The sequence below is a fragment of the Trachypithecus francoisi genome, unplaced genomic scaffold (genome assembly GCF_009764315.1).
Source record: "Trachypithecus francoisi isolate TF-2019V2 unplaced genomic scaffold, Tfra_2.0 Lachesis_group6, whole genome shotgun sequence".
In the NCBI taxonomy this organism is placed as follows: Eukaryota; Metazoa; Chordata; class Mammalia; order Primates; family Cercopithecidae; genus Trachypithecus; species Trachypithecus francoisi.
In genome coordinates, this window is record NW_022681471.1 from 119,554,983 (window position 1) to 119,573,180 (window position 18,198).

The 18,198-nt window shown below is 43.1% G+C and overlaps 1 protein-coding gene across 4 annotated transcripts in view; it reads right to left on the reverse strand.

Annotated features, from left to right (window-relative positions):
- Positions 1–18,198, reverse strand: part of CA5B (carbonic anhydrase 5B) — a 65,501-nt gene that overhangs the window by 19,741 nt on the left and 27,562 nt on the right. For all 4 annotated transcript variants that reach the window (XM_033200909.1, XM_033200910.1, XM_033200908.1 and 1 more), the window contains one exon: positions 14,479–14,672. In XM_033200909.1, the coding sequence (XP_033056800.1) occupies positions 14,479–14,620 (142 nt within the window). In that variant the 5' untranslated portion in view covers positions 14,621–14,672. The remainder of the gene's footprint in view (positions 1–14,478; positions 14,673–18,198) is intronic.

The following is an 18,198-nucleotide window of genomic DNA, read 5'->3' on the forward strand; positions in this document are numbered from 1 at the left end:
ACTAATAAATTCCCGCTCATCTATCTCTATCTATATACCTTATTGATTTTGCTTCTGGAGAACCCTGACCAATACAGCCACTTAGGGGTTTAATCGATAGACAAAAGTAGAGGATAAAGATAGGTCAGAGAGCACCTGGCAGAGGAATAGCATTTTGGCATCTTGCAAAACCAACACATCTCAGTCTGCCTACTAAGCTCACCTAAACCAAGTGCAATCTGTGCTGTGATCACAGCATAATGCATGGAGTTTAGTGCCATGTGGAAATAGGGTATTCAAAAATGAGTTTCTTTTCTTCATTGAGAATTTCCCAAGCCCCAACTCCCCAAAGTGGCTTTAAATACAAAGACAAATGAACTCAATCTTCAATAACAGATTTATTTTCAAAAAAGGAAATGGGAGAACTTTGGGAAAGGAAACATTCAATCAGTATTCTCAGTGTTTAATTGGTTGGCTGGTAGAAATCAAGGCTTGCGTAGCCTGCATCCTGTAAGATGCTTGCCCCACATAACTGTGCATGCTGAGTTGAGTTCACCTCCTATGTAAGCAAACTCTGAGGACCAGGCAGCCATCCTGCAAAACCTGGCTAGAACATCGGCATTGCTAAGGTCCCTGGAGGTCGCAGTGTGTCACAGGGATGTGGAGATTATCTATTAAGGTGTACACATACAATTCATCCCCCACAGGCACTGAAGACATTGCTGATGCTGATTGTCCTCCAGAGTCAAGCACCAGGTCTCTGTAGCAAGTCCCTGATAAGTATCAGCAGACTTGCTGATAACACAGATCGGCCTGTTGAGACCCCCATGTGTGATGAGCAGAACCAATGTGTATCAGTTTGGGGTGGTCCAGCTGTCTGTCCTTTAGAAGTACCATGGATGGGTAGGATCAAGAACAACAGGAAAACTAGGAGAAACATAGAGAAATCATTACCAAGGACCCTCTGCATCTCGCCCTACCACTAACAATAAGGATGAGACTGGCCAGGCGCGGTGGCTCACGCCTGTAACCCCAGCACTTTGGTAGATCACGAGGTCAGGGATCAAGACACGGTGAAACTCCGTCTCTATTAAAAATACAAAAAAATTAGCCGGGTGTGGTGGCACACGCCTGTAGTCCCAGCTACTCGGGAGGCTGAGGCAGGAAAATCGCTTGAACCCGGGAGATGGAGGTTGCAGTGAGCCGAGATTGTGCCACTATACTCCAGCCTGAGTGACAGAGTAAGACTGTCTCAAAAAAAAAAAAAAAAAAACAAAACGATGAGACTAAGGTAGTTGTTTTGTTACTCTGTCAAATCCCCCGTCAGTGGCAGCATCATCCTCCTATTTCCATAAAAAGCAGAAACCTGCCCCTGGTTACTCTGACAGAGCAGATAATCCTTTCCTTCGGAAATTGCTGAAAGCTGGAAGTCAATATCTTTTTTCTTTTCTTTTTTTTTTTTTTTAGACGGAGTCTTGCTCTGTCTCCCAGGCTGGAGTGCGGTGGCATGATCTTGGCTCACTGCAACCTCCACCTCCTGGGTTCAAGCGATTCTCCTGCCTCAGCCCCGAGTAACTGGGATTACAGGCGCATGCCACCACACCCGGCTAACTTTTGTGTATTTTTAGTAGAGATGGGGTTTCGCCATGTTGGCCAGGCTGGACTTGAACTCCTGGTCTCAAGTGATCCACCCACCTCGGCCTCCCAAAGTGCTGGGATTACAGGCGTGAACCACTGTGCCTGACCGTAAGTCAGTATCTTAACCTTGTGTCTTAGTGTTTTGTTTTGTTTTATTTATAAAAGTGCTCCAGCAATACAGACAAAGAGCTCTCCTGAGAGTGCCTAAATCAGTGGTTTTCAACAGAGAGAACAATTCAGTCCCCCAAAAACACTTGGCAATGTCTGGAGACATTTTCGGATGGCAAAACTGGGAGAGCGTGCTAGTGACATCTAGTGGTTAGAGGGCAGAGATGCTGCTAAACATCCTACAATGCACAGGATGGGCTCCCAGAAGAAAACCATTCTGATCCAAAAGCCAATAGTGCCAAAGTTGAGAAACCCTGGTCTAACGATAAAAGGTGCATGCAAACTCATAATATTCTTTGCTTTCTATTTCTTCATATAATGCAGTACTCTCATCTCTGGAGAGGTCTGAACCCAATGTTCTGTGTTTTCTTTTTTTTTTTTTCTTTCCTTAGTATAAAACAACTTGTGAAGAACAAGAACTTTAAAGAACAAGAAGTTTCTGTTTCAGAAATCTAAATGGAAAATGCACATGAACTGACACATCTGAAACAGAATTTGGGCTATACTGTCATAATCTAATTAGAATGCAAATTCCTTGTGGGCAGGAGCCACATCTTCCTCCTTTTTTGTTGCCCTGTGGTATCTTATTAAACATATGCCCTTCTGGAAAACATCCTATTAGGTACTATGTTCACTATCTGGGTGACAGGATCAATAGAAGCCCAACCTCACCACCATGCAATATACCCATGTAACAAATCTGCATATGTAACCCCTGAATGTAAAATAAAAATGGACATTTTAAAAAAGAAATAAATTAACAATTTGAAAAAGCTATCATGGCAACTATGCAGCGGCCAACATCATAAAATATACAACCTCAGGGTCTAAAAATGTTTAGTAATTTTATCCAGTAAAATATCATATATTTTTCATCTTAGGGGGAAAGATGATCTTAAATTTCTGTTACATTTGGTTCTGTTATATCCACCCAAACACTTGGATTCATATTCATGATGAATAAACATCTCTTTTAATGGCAAAAATAAAAAATAAAATAAACATATGCCCTGTAACGTATCCAACTGCCATTGTTGGGGGGAAAAAAGCTCAAATTCAAATGTTTTGCAAGGATTCAAACGATCTGAAAAATTATTCAAATTGTGTTAATTTTTAAACTTCTAGAAAGCCCTTGAAAGGCCTTGATTCTGTTTTTAAAGATTCCTGACACAAAGAGACTATGCACCTTCCCCTCTGAGACACTCAGTGGTTGATAATGTGAAAATTCACATTCTTCAAAGCCATTCATGAGGGTCTCCTGTGAAGACTAGGGAAGAACTGGAGTGACAATCAGCTCCCTAAGACGATGCCTTGGTCACCCTTAATTGTTCCCCATCTCATTCATGAAATGGGAAGTATCAACACTCACACTCATGCAAATACCAGCCCAAGACAACTGGGCCTATTCCTGCAATTGCTCTTTAATGACCATAATGACACAATCAATTTATACCCTTCAGTTTACAAGTTCAGCTTCCAGGTTTTCTTTCCTCCTACCCACCTCCTTCTTTACTAAACTACACCATCTAGGTTAGACCATCCAACTTACTGTGTGGGGAGGGGGTCCTTGGTCACTGCCCCCTTACTGAAGCCAATTTTTTGCCAACGGCTTGTTTTGCTAAACTGACACTTTTGTTCTCTCCTACTCCCCTCCTTTTCCTCTACTTAAGGAAAAATCAGATCAAAACAATTTCCTGGTAGTTGCTCATATTTTACCTCAAAAATAAGACATTATTTAAATTATTAAAAAATAGTATAGGTGCAAGCCACTGCTGCCTGGGTAAATTTTGAGGAGACACATACATTCACACCATAGCACAAATCTTCCCAGTGATGCTTCTCATCTTATTCCATCCACAAGTATTCACTGAAAGCCAGCTGGCTCACAGAGCAGTGAGGAAGGCAGATAATTAGACACATATGCATATAATTATAACTGCACCCATGTAATAAAATGTCATGAAATAAAAATCAGAGTGCTATGATTAAAAAATTATATTATGAAGTGATCATATTATAAGAGAGTAGCCAGAGATCACTTTGTCAAGGAGGTGACAATTAAGCCCAGACCTAAAGATAATGGGGTGATGATTAAGTGGTTTAACAGAAGCTTCATTTTCAGGTTTTTCTTGTATAGGGAAAATGAAATAAACAGATAGTGATTTTACCAACTGTGGTTTATGTTAACAAAGACACACTGTCATTAAGAAGGTGTCGGCTGGGTGCGGTGGCTCGTGCCTGTAATCCTAGCGCTTTGGGAGGCTGAGGCAGGCGGATCACCTGAGGTCAGGAGTTCAAGACCCACCTGGCCAACATGGTGAAACCCTATCTCTACTAAAGATACAAAAAAATTAGCTGGATGTGGTGGTGCGTGCTTATAATCCCAGCTACTCGGTAGGTTGAGGCAGGAGAATCGCTTGAACCCGGGAGGTGGAGGTTGCAGTGAGCCGAGATTGTGTCATTGCACTCCAGCCTTGGCGACAGGGCAAGACTCCGTCTCAAAAAAAAGAAAAAAAGGTGTCAGTAATTTGTAGCTGATGGGCAACAAAAACCCTGCAGAAGACTCCATGTTGAGGAGGTGCTTGATTTTAGTTGTTTATATGAGTAGTCCTAGGTTTGATTTATTTTGTGCTTTAGCACTGTCTTAGTCCATTCAGCCTGCTATGACAGAATGCCATAGACTAGGTGGCTTATAAATAAGAGAAATTTATTTCTCACAGTTCTGGAGTCTGGGAAGTCCAAGATCAAGGCGCCAGCAGACTGGGTGTCTGGCAAGGGCCTGCTTTCTGGTTCATAGACAGCCTCCTTGCTGTCTTCAAATAGTAGAAGGTACGAGGGGGCTCTCTGGGGTCTCTTTTATATTGGGAACTAATCCTATTCGTGAGAGCTCTGCCCTCATGATCTAACCACCTCCCCAAAGCCCCAGCTCTTAATATCATCACCTTGGGGGTAGGATTTCAACATATAAATGTTACGGGGTCATGAACATTCAGTTTGCTACAACCACCTATTTCCCCAGCTTTGGCACTGTCCTTTTAGCCCCTGAAACATGGAAAGCTCATTCCTGCCTTAGTCCCTTTCTTCGTGCTCCTCCTCCACAGAAATCAATTACCCTCATTTGGCTCAGGGCTAGGCCCCATTATCTTTAGGTCTTGGGCTTAATTGTCACCTCCTTGACAAAGTGATCTCTGGCTACTCTCTTATAGTATGATCACTTCATATTATAATTTTTTAATCATAGCACTCCGATTTTTCTTTCATGACATTTATTACATGGGTGCAGTTATAATTATATGCATATGTGTCTAATTATCTGCCTTCCTCACTGCTCTGTGAGCCAGCTGGCTTTCGGTGAATACTTGTGGATGGAATAAGATGAGAAGCATCACTGGGAAGATTTGTGCTATGGTGTGAATGTATGCGTCTCCTCAAAATTTACCCAGGCAGTGGTGGCTTGCACCTGTAATCCCAACACTTTGGCAGGCCAAGGTGGGCAGATCACTTGAGGTCAGTAGTTTGAGACCAGCCTGGCCAACATGGGGAGACCCCATCTCTAGTAAAAATACAAAAAATTAGCTGGGTGTGGTGGCTCATGTCTGTAGTCCCAGCTACTTGAGAGGCTGAGGCAGGAGAATCTCTTGAACCCGGGAGGCAGAGGTTGCAGTGAGCTGAGATTGTGCACTGCACTCCAGTCTGGGTGACAGAGCAAGACCCTATATAAAAAAAAAAAAAAAAAAAAAAAAAACCAAATGTACACACTGAAATCCTTTTCCCCAAGGTGATGGTATTAAGAGCTGAGGCCTTTGGGAGGTGACTATGTCACGAAGCCAGAGCCCTCATGAACGGATGAATACTCTTATAAAAGAGGCTTGAGAAAGCTCCTGAGCTCCTTCTACCATGTGAGGATGCAGCAAGAAGGCAAATTCTTTGAAGCAGAGAGAACCCTCATCAGACACTGAATCTACTGGCACCTTGGTTTTTTGGACTTCCTGGCCTCCGGAATTGTGAGCAACAAATTTCTGTTGTGTATAAATTATTCAGTCTGAGTTACTGTTATAGCAGCCCAAACAGCATAAGACAGTTCGTTTCTCCTTTTTGCTTTATTTCATTATTTTTCTTTAAGAATCATTCAGGTTTATCTCTTCTTCGCCTTGCTCAGCACAGCAGCCTAGTTCAGAAACCTAAACCCCAGACTTCATACAAAGCCTCTTGGTTGATTTCCTCCTCTAACTCTCCTCTACTCCTGAGTGCTGCCACTCAGCAATTTTCCTACATAACCACCTTTGTCACATTGCTCCTATGCTAAAGACAGTATATCAAGTTGTAACTTCCAAGTTCAATGCCCAGGTTTTCCTATTAGAACCCATCTCACTTATCTAATCTCATTTTCCTCATTCTTCCCAAACTCTGGTGTTCCTATGCTACTTTTCTTGTCATGTTATTCCCCTTAGCAAGCTACTCTTCTTACAACTAACTGCCTACCTACACAAGTTTATGTCTACTTTGGTTTTTTGTTTGTTTGTTTTGTTTTTTTGAGACAGAGTCTCGCTTTGTCACCCAGGCTAGAGTGCAGTGGCATGATCTCGGTTTACTGCAACCTCCGCCTCCCGGGTAAAAGCGATTCTCCTGCCTCAGCCTCCTGAGTAGCTGGGATTACAGGCGCCCGTCACCATGCCTGGCTAATTTTTGTGTTTTTTTTAAATTGTTGTTTGTTTGTTTGTTTTTGAGATGGAGTCTCACTCTGTCGCCAGGCTGGAGTGCAGTGGCACGATCTCAGCTCACTGCAACCTCCGACTCCCGGGTTCAAGCGATTCTCCTGTCTCAGCCTCCCAAGTAGCTGGGACTATAGGCACCCACCATGATGCCCAGCTAATTTTTGTATTTTTTAGTAGAGACAGGGTTTCACCATGTTAGCCAGTACGGTCATCTCAATCTCTTGACCTTGTGATCTGCCCGCCTCGGCCTCCCAAAGTGCTGGGATTACAGGCGTGAGCCACTGGACCCGGCCTAATTTTTGGTATTTTTAGTAGAGATGGGGTTTCACCATCTTGGCCAGGCTGGTCTGGAACTCCTGACTTCGTGATCCACCTGCGTTGGCCTCCCAAAGTGCTGGGATTACAGGTGTGAGCCACCACACCCAGCTGTCTACTTTGGTTTTTAAAAACTTTTTAAATAAAATTTTTTGTAGAGATAGGGTCTCGCTATGTTGCCCAGGCTGGTCTTGAACTCCTGGGCTCAAGCTACCTTCCTGTCTTGGCCTTCCAAAATGCTAGGATTACAGGCATGAGCCCCCATGCCTGGCCTTTAGCCCCACTTTGACTTGTGCTTAGAAGCCCTTCCTTTCCTTAAGAAATCTTTTCCAGTTCAAGTCTGGAAATCTTTTCCAGTTCAAGTCTAAGCTCCCTGATGACATACTCTCCAACCACTCTGAGCTTTGCTTTTTCTGAACACACACTGAATTTGCTTTCACACCATTTAGCACCCAACCATTCCTCACGTAATCTGTGTTTGCTTTATCTGCCCAAAGGGTCTGTGTCAACTCCAAGCCCATGAGGTCTGTGTCCTCCACTTTTTCTATAGTCTCCAGGGCTTCACTTGGTGCAAGGCACAGAAGAGGTACTAAATGCTTATTTTACTGATACAGAAAACCAAACAAATTGATACCAAGGCTCTCCACCCATTACCTCACAGCCACCATCTCTCTACCAGGCAAGCTGGTTTACCCTGAACACCTCTTAGGTTCACCTAATCGTATCTATCTGTTATTCGTTTGTTCCTTAAAATTCTACTAGGTTTTCAAGGTCAGTTCAAGCCCCTTCTCTGATACTCCCACCCTAAATAAAGCATCTTTCATCTGTTCTTACTCCTCAACACCTATTATCTCTGTTCCTGAGCTCCCCAATATGGTAGCACTGTCCCTGTGTGCTAGCCTAAATTGAGATGTACTATATAAATGTACAATACCAGGAACTTCGAAGGCTCAGTACAAAATAAATATTAAAATTTCATTTATAATTCTTATATTCATTTCATGTTAAAGTGATAATATTTTGGATATATTGGGTTAAATAAAATATATTAGTCAAATTAATTTGACCTGTTTACTTGTACTTTTTAAGATGCGGTTATTACAAAATATAGAATTACTCATATTTTTATTTTATTTTATTGAAGAGATGGGGTGTTGCTATGCTGCCCAGGCAGGTCTCAAACTCCTGACCTCAAGCGATCCTCCCACCTTGGCCTCCCAAAGTCCTGGGCTTACAGGCATGAGCCACTGTACCTGGCCTATTAGAAAATATAGAATGACCTATATGGCTCATATTTGTGGTTTACTTTATTTATCTACCAGAAAGCATTGCCTTATACCCTCATGTACTTTTTATCTGGTCCCCTGCTATGTACTGCCCTTTTTATGAGGGATGTCTACTTCCTCATGTTGCTGAAGACGACTCGTGTAGGCCTTGGCCTTAATACAGTGATGGTGTATACACTGGGACCCTCCGTATGACTTGGTTGAGGATGATCACAGAATCACAAATTGCCTTGTTAGAGCATCATCAGGGCTATAAAAGGCACTTGGATGCCAAGTCCATTAGCCATAAGATACCTCCCTGTGCAGTTATCAGCACAGGAGACTAAAGCTCACATTTCCTGATGGTCAGTTCCAGGGCTATTTGTCAGTCTCAGGCAGCTGAAGATAACCCTGAGGCCATTAATGCAATTCTAAGTGGCTCTTAAAAAGCTCTTTTCTCAAGGTTACTTGCATGTTAATAAAGACAATCTAGGGGCATCCTGAGTCTATATTTCAGAATTCTTTGTGAAAACACTGCAAAACAAGCTTTTTATTACTCTCCAGGCTTTATTTGTATTCTTCAAAATTAATTAGAGAAATAATAGAATAACTTTCTTTTTTTTTTTTTTGAGACAGAGTCTTGCTCTGTCACCCAGGCTGGAGTGCAGTGGCCGGATCTCAGCTCACTGCAAGCTCCGCGTCCTGGGTTTACGCCATTCTCCTGCCTCAGCCTCCGGAGTAGCTGGGACTACAGGCGCCCGCCACCTCGCCTGGCTAGTTTTTTGTATTTTTAGTAGAGACGGGGTTTCACCGTGTTAGCCAGGATGCTCTCGATCTCCTGACCTCGTGATCCGCCCGTCTCGGCCTCCCAAAGTGCTGGGATTACAGGCTTGAGCCACCGCGCCCGGCCTAGAATAACTTTCAAACACAGTACAGTTATGATATAGATTACTGCTGTCAAATAGAACTTTCTCTGATGATAGAAATGTCCAGTATATTAAGATCTAGTCATAGGTAGCTATAAAATTTTAATGAATTTAAATTTACATGTAAATACCCACATGGGGTTAGTGGCTACATTTTATACAGGGCTGGCTTCTTTAGTCCCTATTATCCTAACAGGTTTCTCTTTCTTCTACAAGTAAGGAGATCATGAACATTAAGAATCATTGGAATAACAAATCAGTATCATTTCCATTCTACCTGATATTCTTTATATTTCATTCAATTAAGAATTATTAAATGCACTTTCCTATGGTCTAAGATCTCATGCCTAAATCTTTTTATGTGACCATTAGACTAAATTTCACCAGACGATACCTAAGGGAAACTGATTTTATTTCCACATTGGATAATAGGTATAGGCTTTTATCTTTATCTTATTATATTACAAGTCTCCAAAGTCAGGACTATCAAGAGTTACTGTCTGCTACTTGAGATAACAGCAAATAGCAATCTGAGTTGACAGCTAAAGATTATCTGTGGAGAGCCTTGGGAGCAAAGATATCATGAGCACAGAGCGCAGGGCTGACCTGAAATGCTGCTTTCCGAATTTGCCACAACCTCCTACTTTCACTCACTCCTTATGCTGCTTTGCCTCCTTTTTTTTTTTTTTTTTTTGAGACGGAGTCTTGCTCTGTTACCCAGCTGGAGTGCAGTGGCCGGATCTCAGCTCACTGCAAGCTCCGCCTCCCGGGTTCACGCCATTCTCCTGCCTCAGCCTCCGAGTAGCTGGGACTACAGGCGCCCGCCACCTCGCCCGGCTAGTTTTTTGTATTTTTTAGTAGAGACGGGGTTTCACCGTGTTAGCCGGGATGGTCTCGATCTCCTGACCTCGTGATCCGCCCGCCTCGGCCTCCCAAAGTGCTGGGATTACAGGCTTGAGCCACCACGCCCGGCCTTTGCCTCCTCTTAAAAGGGTCAGATTTAAACATCTGAGACAGGCACTGAGCCTATGATGATGATAACAATTGTAGTACTAGAAGTAGCTCCCAACACTGAGTCCTCACTATGTGACAGCACTAGCTAAGGACTTTGCACATGAAAACCAGAAATGAAATTCTAAGCTCCCCAACGGACTGAATGGATCCCCTCTACCCTGGCCAGGGGGATCCCAAAGAAACCTGAAGAACTAGTTCAGGCCATGAGGGGAAGAGAGGTTGGGCATGCCCCATTATATTCCCTCCCTTTAGAGTTTAGGCACAACTGACCAGCATTAACACTCAAATAGAGATCATAAGACTGACATAGAATCTTCGTAGCAATAAAATACCTACCTCCAACCTGACCCTGGTATAGCATCACATGACAGATAGAAGGCTCTGAAAGAAATCAAAGTATTGTACCCCAAAATTCATTTATTTATTTGTTTATTTATTTTTTGGGAGAGAGTTTCGCTCTTTTCACCCAGGCTGGAGTGCAATGGCGTGATCTCAGCTCACCCAGAACCTCCGCCTCCTGGGTTCAAATGATTCTTTTGCCTCAGTCTCCTGAGTAGCTGGGATTACAGGCGCACACCACTACACCTGGCTAATTTTTATATTTTTAGTAGAGATGAGGTTTCACCATGTTGGCCAGGCCGATCTCAAACTCCTGACCTCAGGTGATCCACCTGCTTCAGCCTCCCAAGTGCTGGGATTACAGGCGCGAGTCACTGCACCCAGCCTTATCCCAAAATATATTTCTTTGACATATTTTGAAATGGCCCTGCAAAACCATCCCTTGTGGATAAATGTGCATTCTGTAGAGAGCCCCTGTCCCTTTCCAGGTCTTTTCCTGATCCAGGAGAGATCTGACACCTTTTAAGGTCCATAAGAGATGTTTACCATCTAATCTCTCTAAGCCTGCTAATGGGAGGCTTCATCTACATAACAAGAACCTTGGCTTCTACAATCCCCCTTATCTTAACTCAAGCATTTCTTTCAGTTGACTTCAAGTCTTTAGGCAAAGCTTAACTTTTTCAACCAACTGCCAAACAGCCAAACAGAAAATCTTTGTTTTTTTGTCGCCCAGGCTGGAGTGCAGTGGCGCAATCTCGGCTCACTGCAAGCTCCGCCTCCCGGGTTTACGCCATTCTCCTGCCTCAGTCTCCTGAGTAGCTGGGACTACAGGCACCCACCACTGCACCCAGCTAATTTTTTGTATTTTTTAGTAGAGACGGGGTTTCACCATGGTCTCGATCTCCTGACCTTGTGATCTGCCCGCCTCGGCCTCCCAAACTGCTGGGATTACAGGCGTGAGCCACCGCGCCCGGCCAACAGAAAATCTTTGAATCCACTTACTTATGACCTGTAAGCCCCTGCTTAGAGATGTCCTTTCCAGGCCAAACCAAGTGTTGACAAAAAGAGTCAAACTCTGTAAATATTTGAAGAGATTTATTCTGAGCCAAATATGGGTGACTGTGGCCCGTGACACAGCCCCCACATGGACCTGAGAACATGTGCCCAAGGTGCTCAGGGCACAGCTTGTTTTTATACATTTTAGAGAGGCATGAGACATCAATCAAATACATTTAAGAAATACACTGGTTTGGTCCAGAAAGGCGGGACAGTTCAAAGCTGGGGTGGGGATTGGGGGGGGCTTCTAGGCTATAGGTAAATTTAACATTTTCTGGTTGACAATTGGTTGAATTTGTCTAAAGACCTGGGATTGGTAGAAAGGGAATGGTTCGGGTTAAGATAAAGACTGTGGAGACCAAAGTTCTTTTGAAGTCTTATAGTGGCTGCCCTTAGAGAAAATAGATGAGAAATATTTCCTATTCAGATCTTAGTTAATCTCTTTAGGATTGGGAGGGTCTGGAAAAAAAAGATCTAGCTATGTTAATAGAGATTCTTTACAGATACAATTTTTCCCATACAGAACAGCTTTGCAGGGCAATTTCAAAATATGGCAAAGAAACATGTTTTGGGGTAAAATATTTTGATTTTCTTCTTTGTCTTGTAATGTTACACCAAAGTCAGGTTGGAAAGTAAATCACGATATATGGGTTAAATAAAACCCATCTGGTAACAATTTATGATTTGTGGGGCATGACTCCCCAGAGCCCTTAGATAGGAATTTGGGCAAGATAAAAAAAATCAGAGTTTCGCCCTCAGAATGTATACCTTACAGGTATTGATTTACGTCTTGCCTGTAACTTCTGTCTCCCCCATGCTGTAACCCAACCACCTTGGGTGTGTGTTCTCAGGACCTCTTGAGGCTGTATCATGGGCCACGGTCACTCATATTTGGCTCAGAATGAACCTCTTCCAATATTTTAGAGTTTGGCTTTTTTCATCAACACATGTTATCTTTTCAAACTCTCAAAAATCTGGGGTCATTCTTGGTCACAAGTGTACACTGGCCTTCTGTTGGGGTACCGAGCTGTCAGAAACAATGAGAACTGTCTTTACAATTGAGCAGATGAGGGTACAGAACATAGAAATAGGACCTGCTCAAAGGCCTAGAGCAGCAAAGACCACAATATTATTCTTGGGGCAAATAGGTTGGAACAGTGTAATATGCTACAAACCAAATCAAATGGTGACTGTCCCCTGTTTTTCCTAGTAACTTAGAAACAAGAACATGTCATCTGTTGTGGGAAATTTACTAAGTAAAGCTGCCCCTCCCGAAGCCACTACTGTTTGTTTTTTTTGTCAGCATTAAAAGCAGCAAACTATCCTAACTACATAAGCATACCGGATTTGGATGTTTAATTTCAACTGTCAAAAAAAAAAAAAAAAAAAAAAACGGCAAAACTACTAATACTTTGTAACATAAACCCTAGACCACAAAGTGCCAGTGTTCAGAATAAGCCAGTCTCGGTAGGATGTGGCATATTTGTAGGAAACCACACCTAGCAACCAGAAATTTATTATGCCTCTGGCCCGTTTATTTGAAAAAGAACACAGTCAATGTTGAAGGAAACAAAATAAACTTACAGTGAAAATATATTTGTGGAGCAGTTTCAAGCCCTTGGATGTAGCTAGATTAGCATTACTAATTTACAAGCATTCCATTCTTACCCAGTCTTTTTATTATGTGCATAAGGGGTCAAAGAAAATAAACATGAAAGTGGAGAAACCTAGACCTCAGTGCAACCCAACATTTGAAAACTCTGTGCCCGTGTTTTTTTTTTTTTTTTTTTTAAGACGGAGTATCGCTCTGTCGCCCAGGCTGGAGTGCAGTGGCCGGATCTCAGCTCACTGCAAGCTCTGCCTCCCGGGTTCACACCATTCTCCTGCCTCAGCCTCCCGAGCAGCTGGGACTACAGGCGCCCGCCACCTCGCCCGGCTAGTTTTTTGTATTTTTTAGTAGAGACGGGGTTTCACCGTGTTAGCCAGGATGGTCTCGATCTCCTGACCTCGTGATCCGCCCGTCTCGGCCTCCCAAAGTGCTGGGATTACAGGCTTGAGCCACCGCGCCCGGCCCCCGTGTTTTTTAAGTAACGGAAAACATGAAAAATTCCTCCTTATTGATAATACTTACATAGCTCCATTAACTCAAAGTTATCTGTCCACAAATACACACATTTTCCTTTCCCATCCTCTCAACTGCCCTCTCTAGAGCAGTCATGCAGAGCATGTTTGGCAATCTGCAGACAGTTTTGGTTGTTATAGCTTCATGAGGGTGCTACTAGCAACTAGTAGGCAGAGGCCAGGAATGCTGTAAAGACCCTCCAGGACACAGGACAACCTCCCACAACACACAATGATCCATCCTCAGCGTCCATCATGCCGCAGTGGAGAATCCCTGCCACATCCGGACATGGACAATGCCTTGTATTTCCAGAAGGGGAACGAGATGAGAGAGGTGTGAGGAAGACTATTTCCTGCCTCACTCAATCTTCCATCCTTACAGCAGAGCACACACTTGCAAACTGAACAGCTAGAATTAACTTTGCAATTCCTAACTCAGGACAGAATATTCCAGAACGTTGAAGCTAGTAAACTGCTTACAAACATTTACATGCAACTTCCAGAAACGTAAGGTTCCCAGAAATAATTTGTGGTTTGTGGATCAACCTTTGTTTAAAAGAAAAAAAAAAAAAAGACAATTGCTACCAAGAAATAATAAACAACAGGTTCCAAAGTATTAAACACTGGGATCTGTCTCTTGTCCAGTTTCTGCATGACATCATTTTAACATGCTAAAATTAGTCAAGAAAGAACATTCTACATTTACTTTCATGAATCAGTAGAGAAACAGCTATTCTCACAGTTCATAAGGCATATAATCCTACACTGGAAAGCCAAAGACAGCATAGCTACAAATGTTTAACATGTGTGATTATTATAAAGACAAGTATTTTTGCTCTTGCACACTTGCTCCCTCTTTTCTTTTTCTCTAAGAGATGAGATTTCGCTCTGTCACTCAGGCTGCAGCCCTTTTTGTTCTCTTTAAGGAAGTGGTGTACTCACAGGCTCGGTTCCGGGTTTTGTAAGTACAAGTGTAGAGGCTGCAGGGCCTCGTTGGCATGAATCTCGGAATCTGGAACTTTCTCCACAGCAATTTGCCTGGAGATGCTTGAAGAATGACCCTTAGGCTGTTCATCACCACCATCTTAGCTTGAAATCTTGATCAGTTCCCAGCTAAGTTGCAGGAACCTAATAACCTAGAGGGATGAAGGCAGAGGAGGGAAAGCTGTAAACAACAGAGACTTAAGATCATGGAGAAACCTCTAAGTAGGACAATATTCAGACTAGGAGTACACACCCTGAGGGGGAGGGAGGGAGGGTGGATGAGAGTTAACGGTTTATCCACTCTTGTTCCTCAAACTCATTGGTCCCCTCAGTGGAGGGCAGGGAGGGTCCTGAGGACTGACTCACATGCTTTGCGTTTCCCTCAGGGTTGGCAAATATTAGAAGTCCAGAGAAAAGCTTCTCTTTAGCCACAAGAATGAAAAAACTGTTTACAGTACAGTTTCTTAAAATAAAAAAAAAACAAAACATTGCTCCAGGAAATCCCAGTTAATTATCCAGCATGGTATTTACATGTACGAAGAACTCCAACATTAAAGCTCCCTCCAGGCTGTTGGACTAAAAACAAACATCTGTATCTAGATTGCTTACAAAAACAAAACAAAACCCACGATACATCCTGCCAAAATAGTCATGGGCAGTTTTGAAATCTGAGCTTAAATATAATCTATGACTCTTTGCCAATTTTTGGTGTAACACAATGGTCCCTGAACATGGGAAAACAGACAAAGTTAATCCTAAATTCTCTCTCCACCTTTCACATGGTCACAGTCAAAGTCTCAGAAGATGATGCTTTCCAAGGTATTCACTATGGTGTCCTGAAATTATGGTAATATTAACTTTGAACACTTTCCCCACCACAATACTGCTTCATCCATTTTCCCTGAAAACTATCCCTATTCCATTCTGAAATTTTGAAAAAAAAAATCAATTTTTCTTGGTTACACATTCATTCCACTACAGATTTAGAAGTGTTTAGTCTGAGTACTTAAGACACATTCAAACAGCTGTTCAGGACACCATCTGTGCAACCATGACTGTGGTGTGGCTGCAAGGCCATGTGCTCTGGCCCTGCTAAGATCTCGGCCTCACATCTATTTGCATTCCTGCCTGCCCACCAGCTACGTGGGCTTCAGTTCTTTCATTTTTTTTTTTTTTTTTTTTTTTTGAGACGGAGTCTCGCTCTGTCGCCAGGGCTGGAGTGCAGTGGCCGGATCTCAGCTCACTGCAAGCTCCGCCTCCCGGGTGCACGCCATTCTCCTGCCTCAGCCTCCCGAGTAGCTGGGACTACAGGCGCCCGCCACCTCGCCCGGCTAGTTTTTTGTATTTTTTTAGTAGAGACGGGGTTTCACAGTGTTAGCCAGGATGGTCTCGATCTCCTGACCTCGTGATCCGCCCGTCTCGGCCTCCCAAAGTGCTGGGATTACAGGCTTGAGCCACCGCGCCCGGCCTCAGTTCTTTCAACTCCTTTCTTTCCCTCCAGCCTGTGCAGATGCTCTTTTTTGTATTTTTCATAGAGACAGGGTTTCACCATGTTGGCCAGGCTGGTCTTGAACTCCTGACCTCAAGTGATCCTCCAACCTCAGCCTCCCAAAGTGCTGGGATTACAGCTGTGAGCCACTGAGTCTGGCTATCCCTGGTTAATTTTATTTTTTTTAGAGATGGGGGGGCGGGTCTCACTATATTACCTGGGTTGGTCTCGAACTCCTGGATTCAAGCAATCCTCCTGCTTAAGGGCCTCGCAAAGTGCTGGGATTACAGGTGTGAGCTACTGCATCTGGCCAGGTTATAGTTTTGTGTGTGTATTTGTGTATATACATTTTTGAAGGGAGCATGTATGTCAAAATGTACCTTATTTAAGAGATGCAAATGTTTGACTCAGGATTTAAAACATGGACTGGTAATAAACTTTCAAGGGATTATCTTGATAGTGCCTTGAGCTAAATAATAGTGATATAGGAGTTAAGAAGAAATTACTTAGGCAGATAGTGAGGGTATGGGAGTCCTCAGTAAGGTTTTCCTTTTAATAAAAAGCAGCCCCCAAATAATTTTCTTTTCTAACAAAGAGAAGCCTGTAAAATCGAGCTGCAGACATAGACAAGCAAGCTGGAAGCTTGCACAGGCGAATGCTGGCAGTTGTGCCAATAGAAAAATACTACCTAGGACTAGGCATGCTCAAAATGGTGGCTCCATCTTCTCTTTGCCAGCCAAGTGTACAGTAAGGAGCAGACAAGATGGCACTGGCCAAGTAGAAAGCCCTTTTGCAAAATAAGATTAGGGTGGGACGATCAGCCTTCCCACATGCTATGTAAATGTCACATCTGTTCGAACCAACCTGTGGCCCCCATGTAAATCAGACACCGCCTCCTCTCGCCTGCCTATAAAATCTGCTGCAGTCTGCCACTTGTCCCTTTTTTGGACGCCTCTCTCACAAGAGAGAGAGTTGCTCTCCTCTCTCCTTTCTTCTGCCTATTAAACTTTCCTCTCCTTAACTCCATGTGTGTGTTCCAGTCATTAATCTTCTCCGGGTGAGACACTATACCCCAGAAAACAAAGACGCGCATTAGCACCCTGTTTTCAAATAACTTCCTTAACTGAATTAACGGAGCAAACTTAAAGAACAATAGGCCATTGGCAACTTCAATTTAGACTCTCACTCTGCTTTGTTTTTCTTAACAAAGAAAAACTTTATTATGGAAAACTTCAATTTTATACTAGTATAGTAAGAACACTATAATAAAACCACCTACGTACCCAATATTCCATTTCAACCATCTGTTCATGGCCAATCAAGTTTTATTTATACTTCTCCTAACCCCCCTGCTATTTTTCCTCCCCAGCTTATTTTGAAGCAAATTCCCAGACATCCTATCAATTTATCCCTCATTGTATTTCTGAAATCAAAGGACACTGATTTCATCTCCTCCTCAAACAATCAGCAGCAAGCCTAGCCACCTCCACCCATTCCCCTAAACTGCCTTTGAAAAACTCCTAACCTATGAGCTTTGGTGGAGATTATTTCACTACTAATTCCATCTCCTGCATGGTGTGGCCGGCCCCGTGTCTACCTAAACTCTTTCTTTACTACGATGCTGAAACCGCCTTTGCAAAATTATAACTGAGGAAATTATGACAGTGAATAAAATCAGACCTAATCAACTCCATCTTGCTTCTAACCTTTAAGCTGTCCTTGTTCATTCCTGGATGTAGGCCGAACTAACTTTGGGAAGGAATTCAGTTCATGGCTTGACTCTGAAACAAAATTGATAGCAGCCCTTTCCCAAAAAGACCCCCTTGTTGTCTGGGGACGAGTCTGCCTTTGCAGGACTAACAACTTAGCTAGTGGTTAGAAATTACAGTTTAGGGATTGTGCAGCCTCTGCTCCAAGAGTTTGAACCTCCCCAAATTGCTCCTTGGGATAACATCACTATTGTAAAACCTAAGATCAACGCTTGAGATATTTTGCAGACCCTGCACTCCATGGATCAGCTGACACCACCCAGACCCGTAATCTGGCTCAATCAGTTCTGCCATCCCACCCAGGAACAAAAGACAGCAGGAAAACCTGAGCAATCAGCCTTCCCCACTTCTCAAGCCCTTACTCGCAAAATTATCTTTAAAAACTCTGCTCCCTGGATGCTCGTGGAGACTGATTTGAGT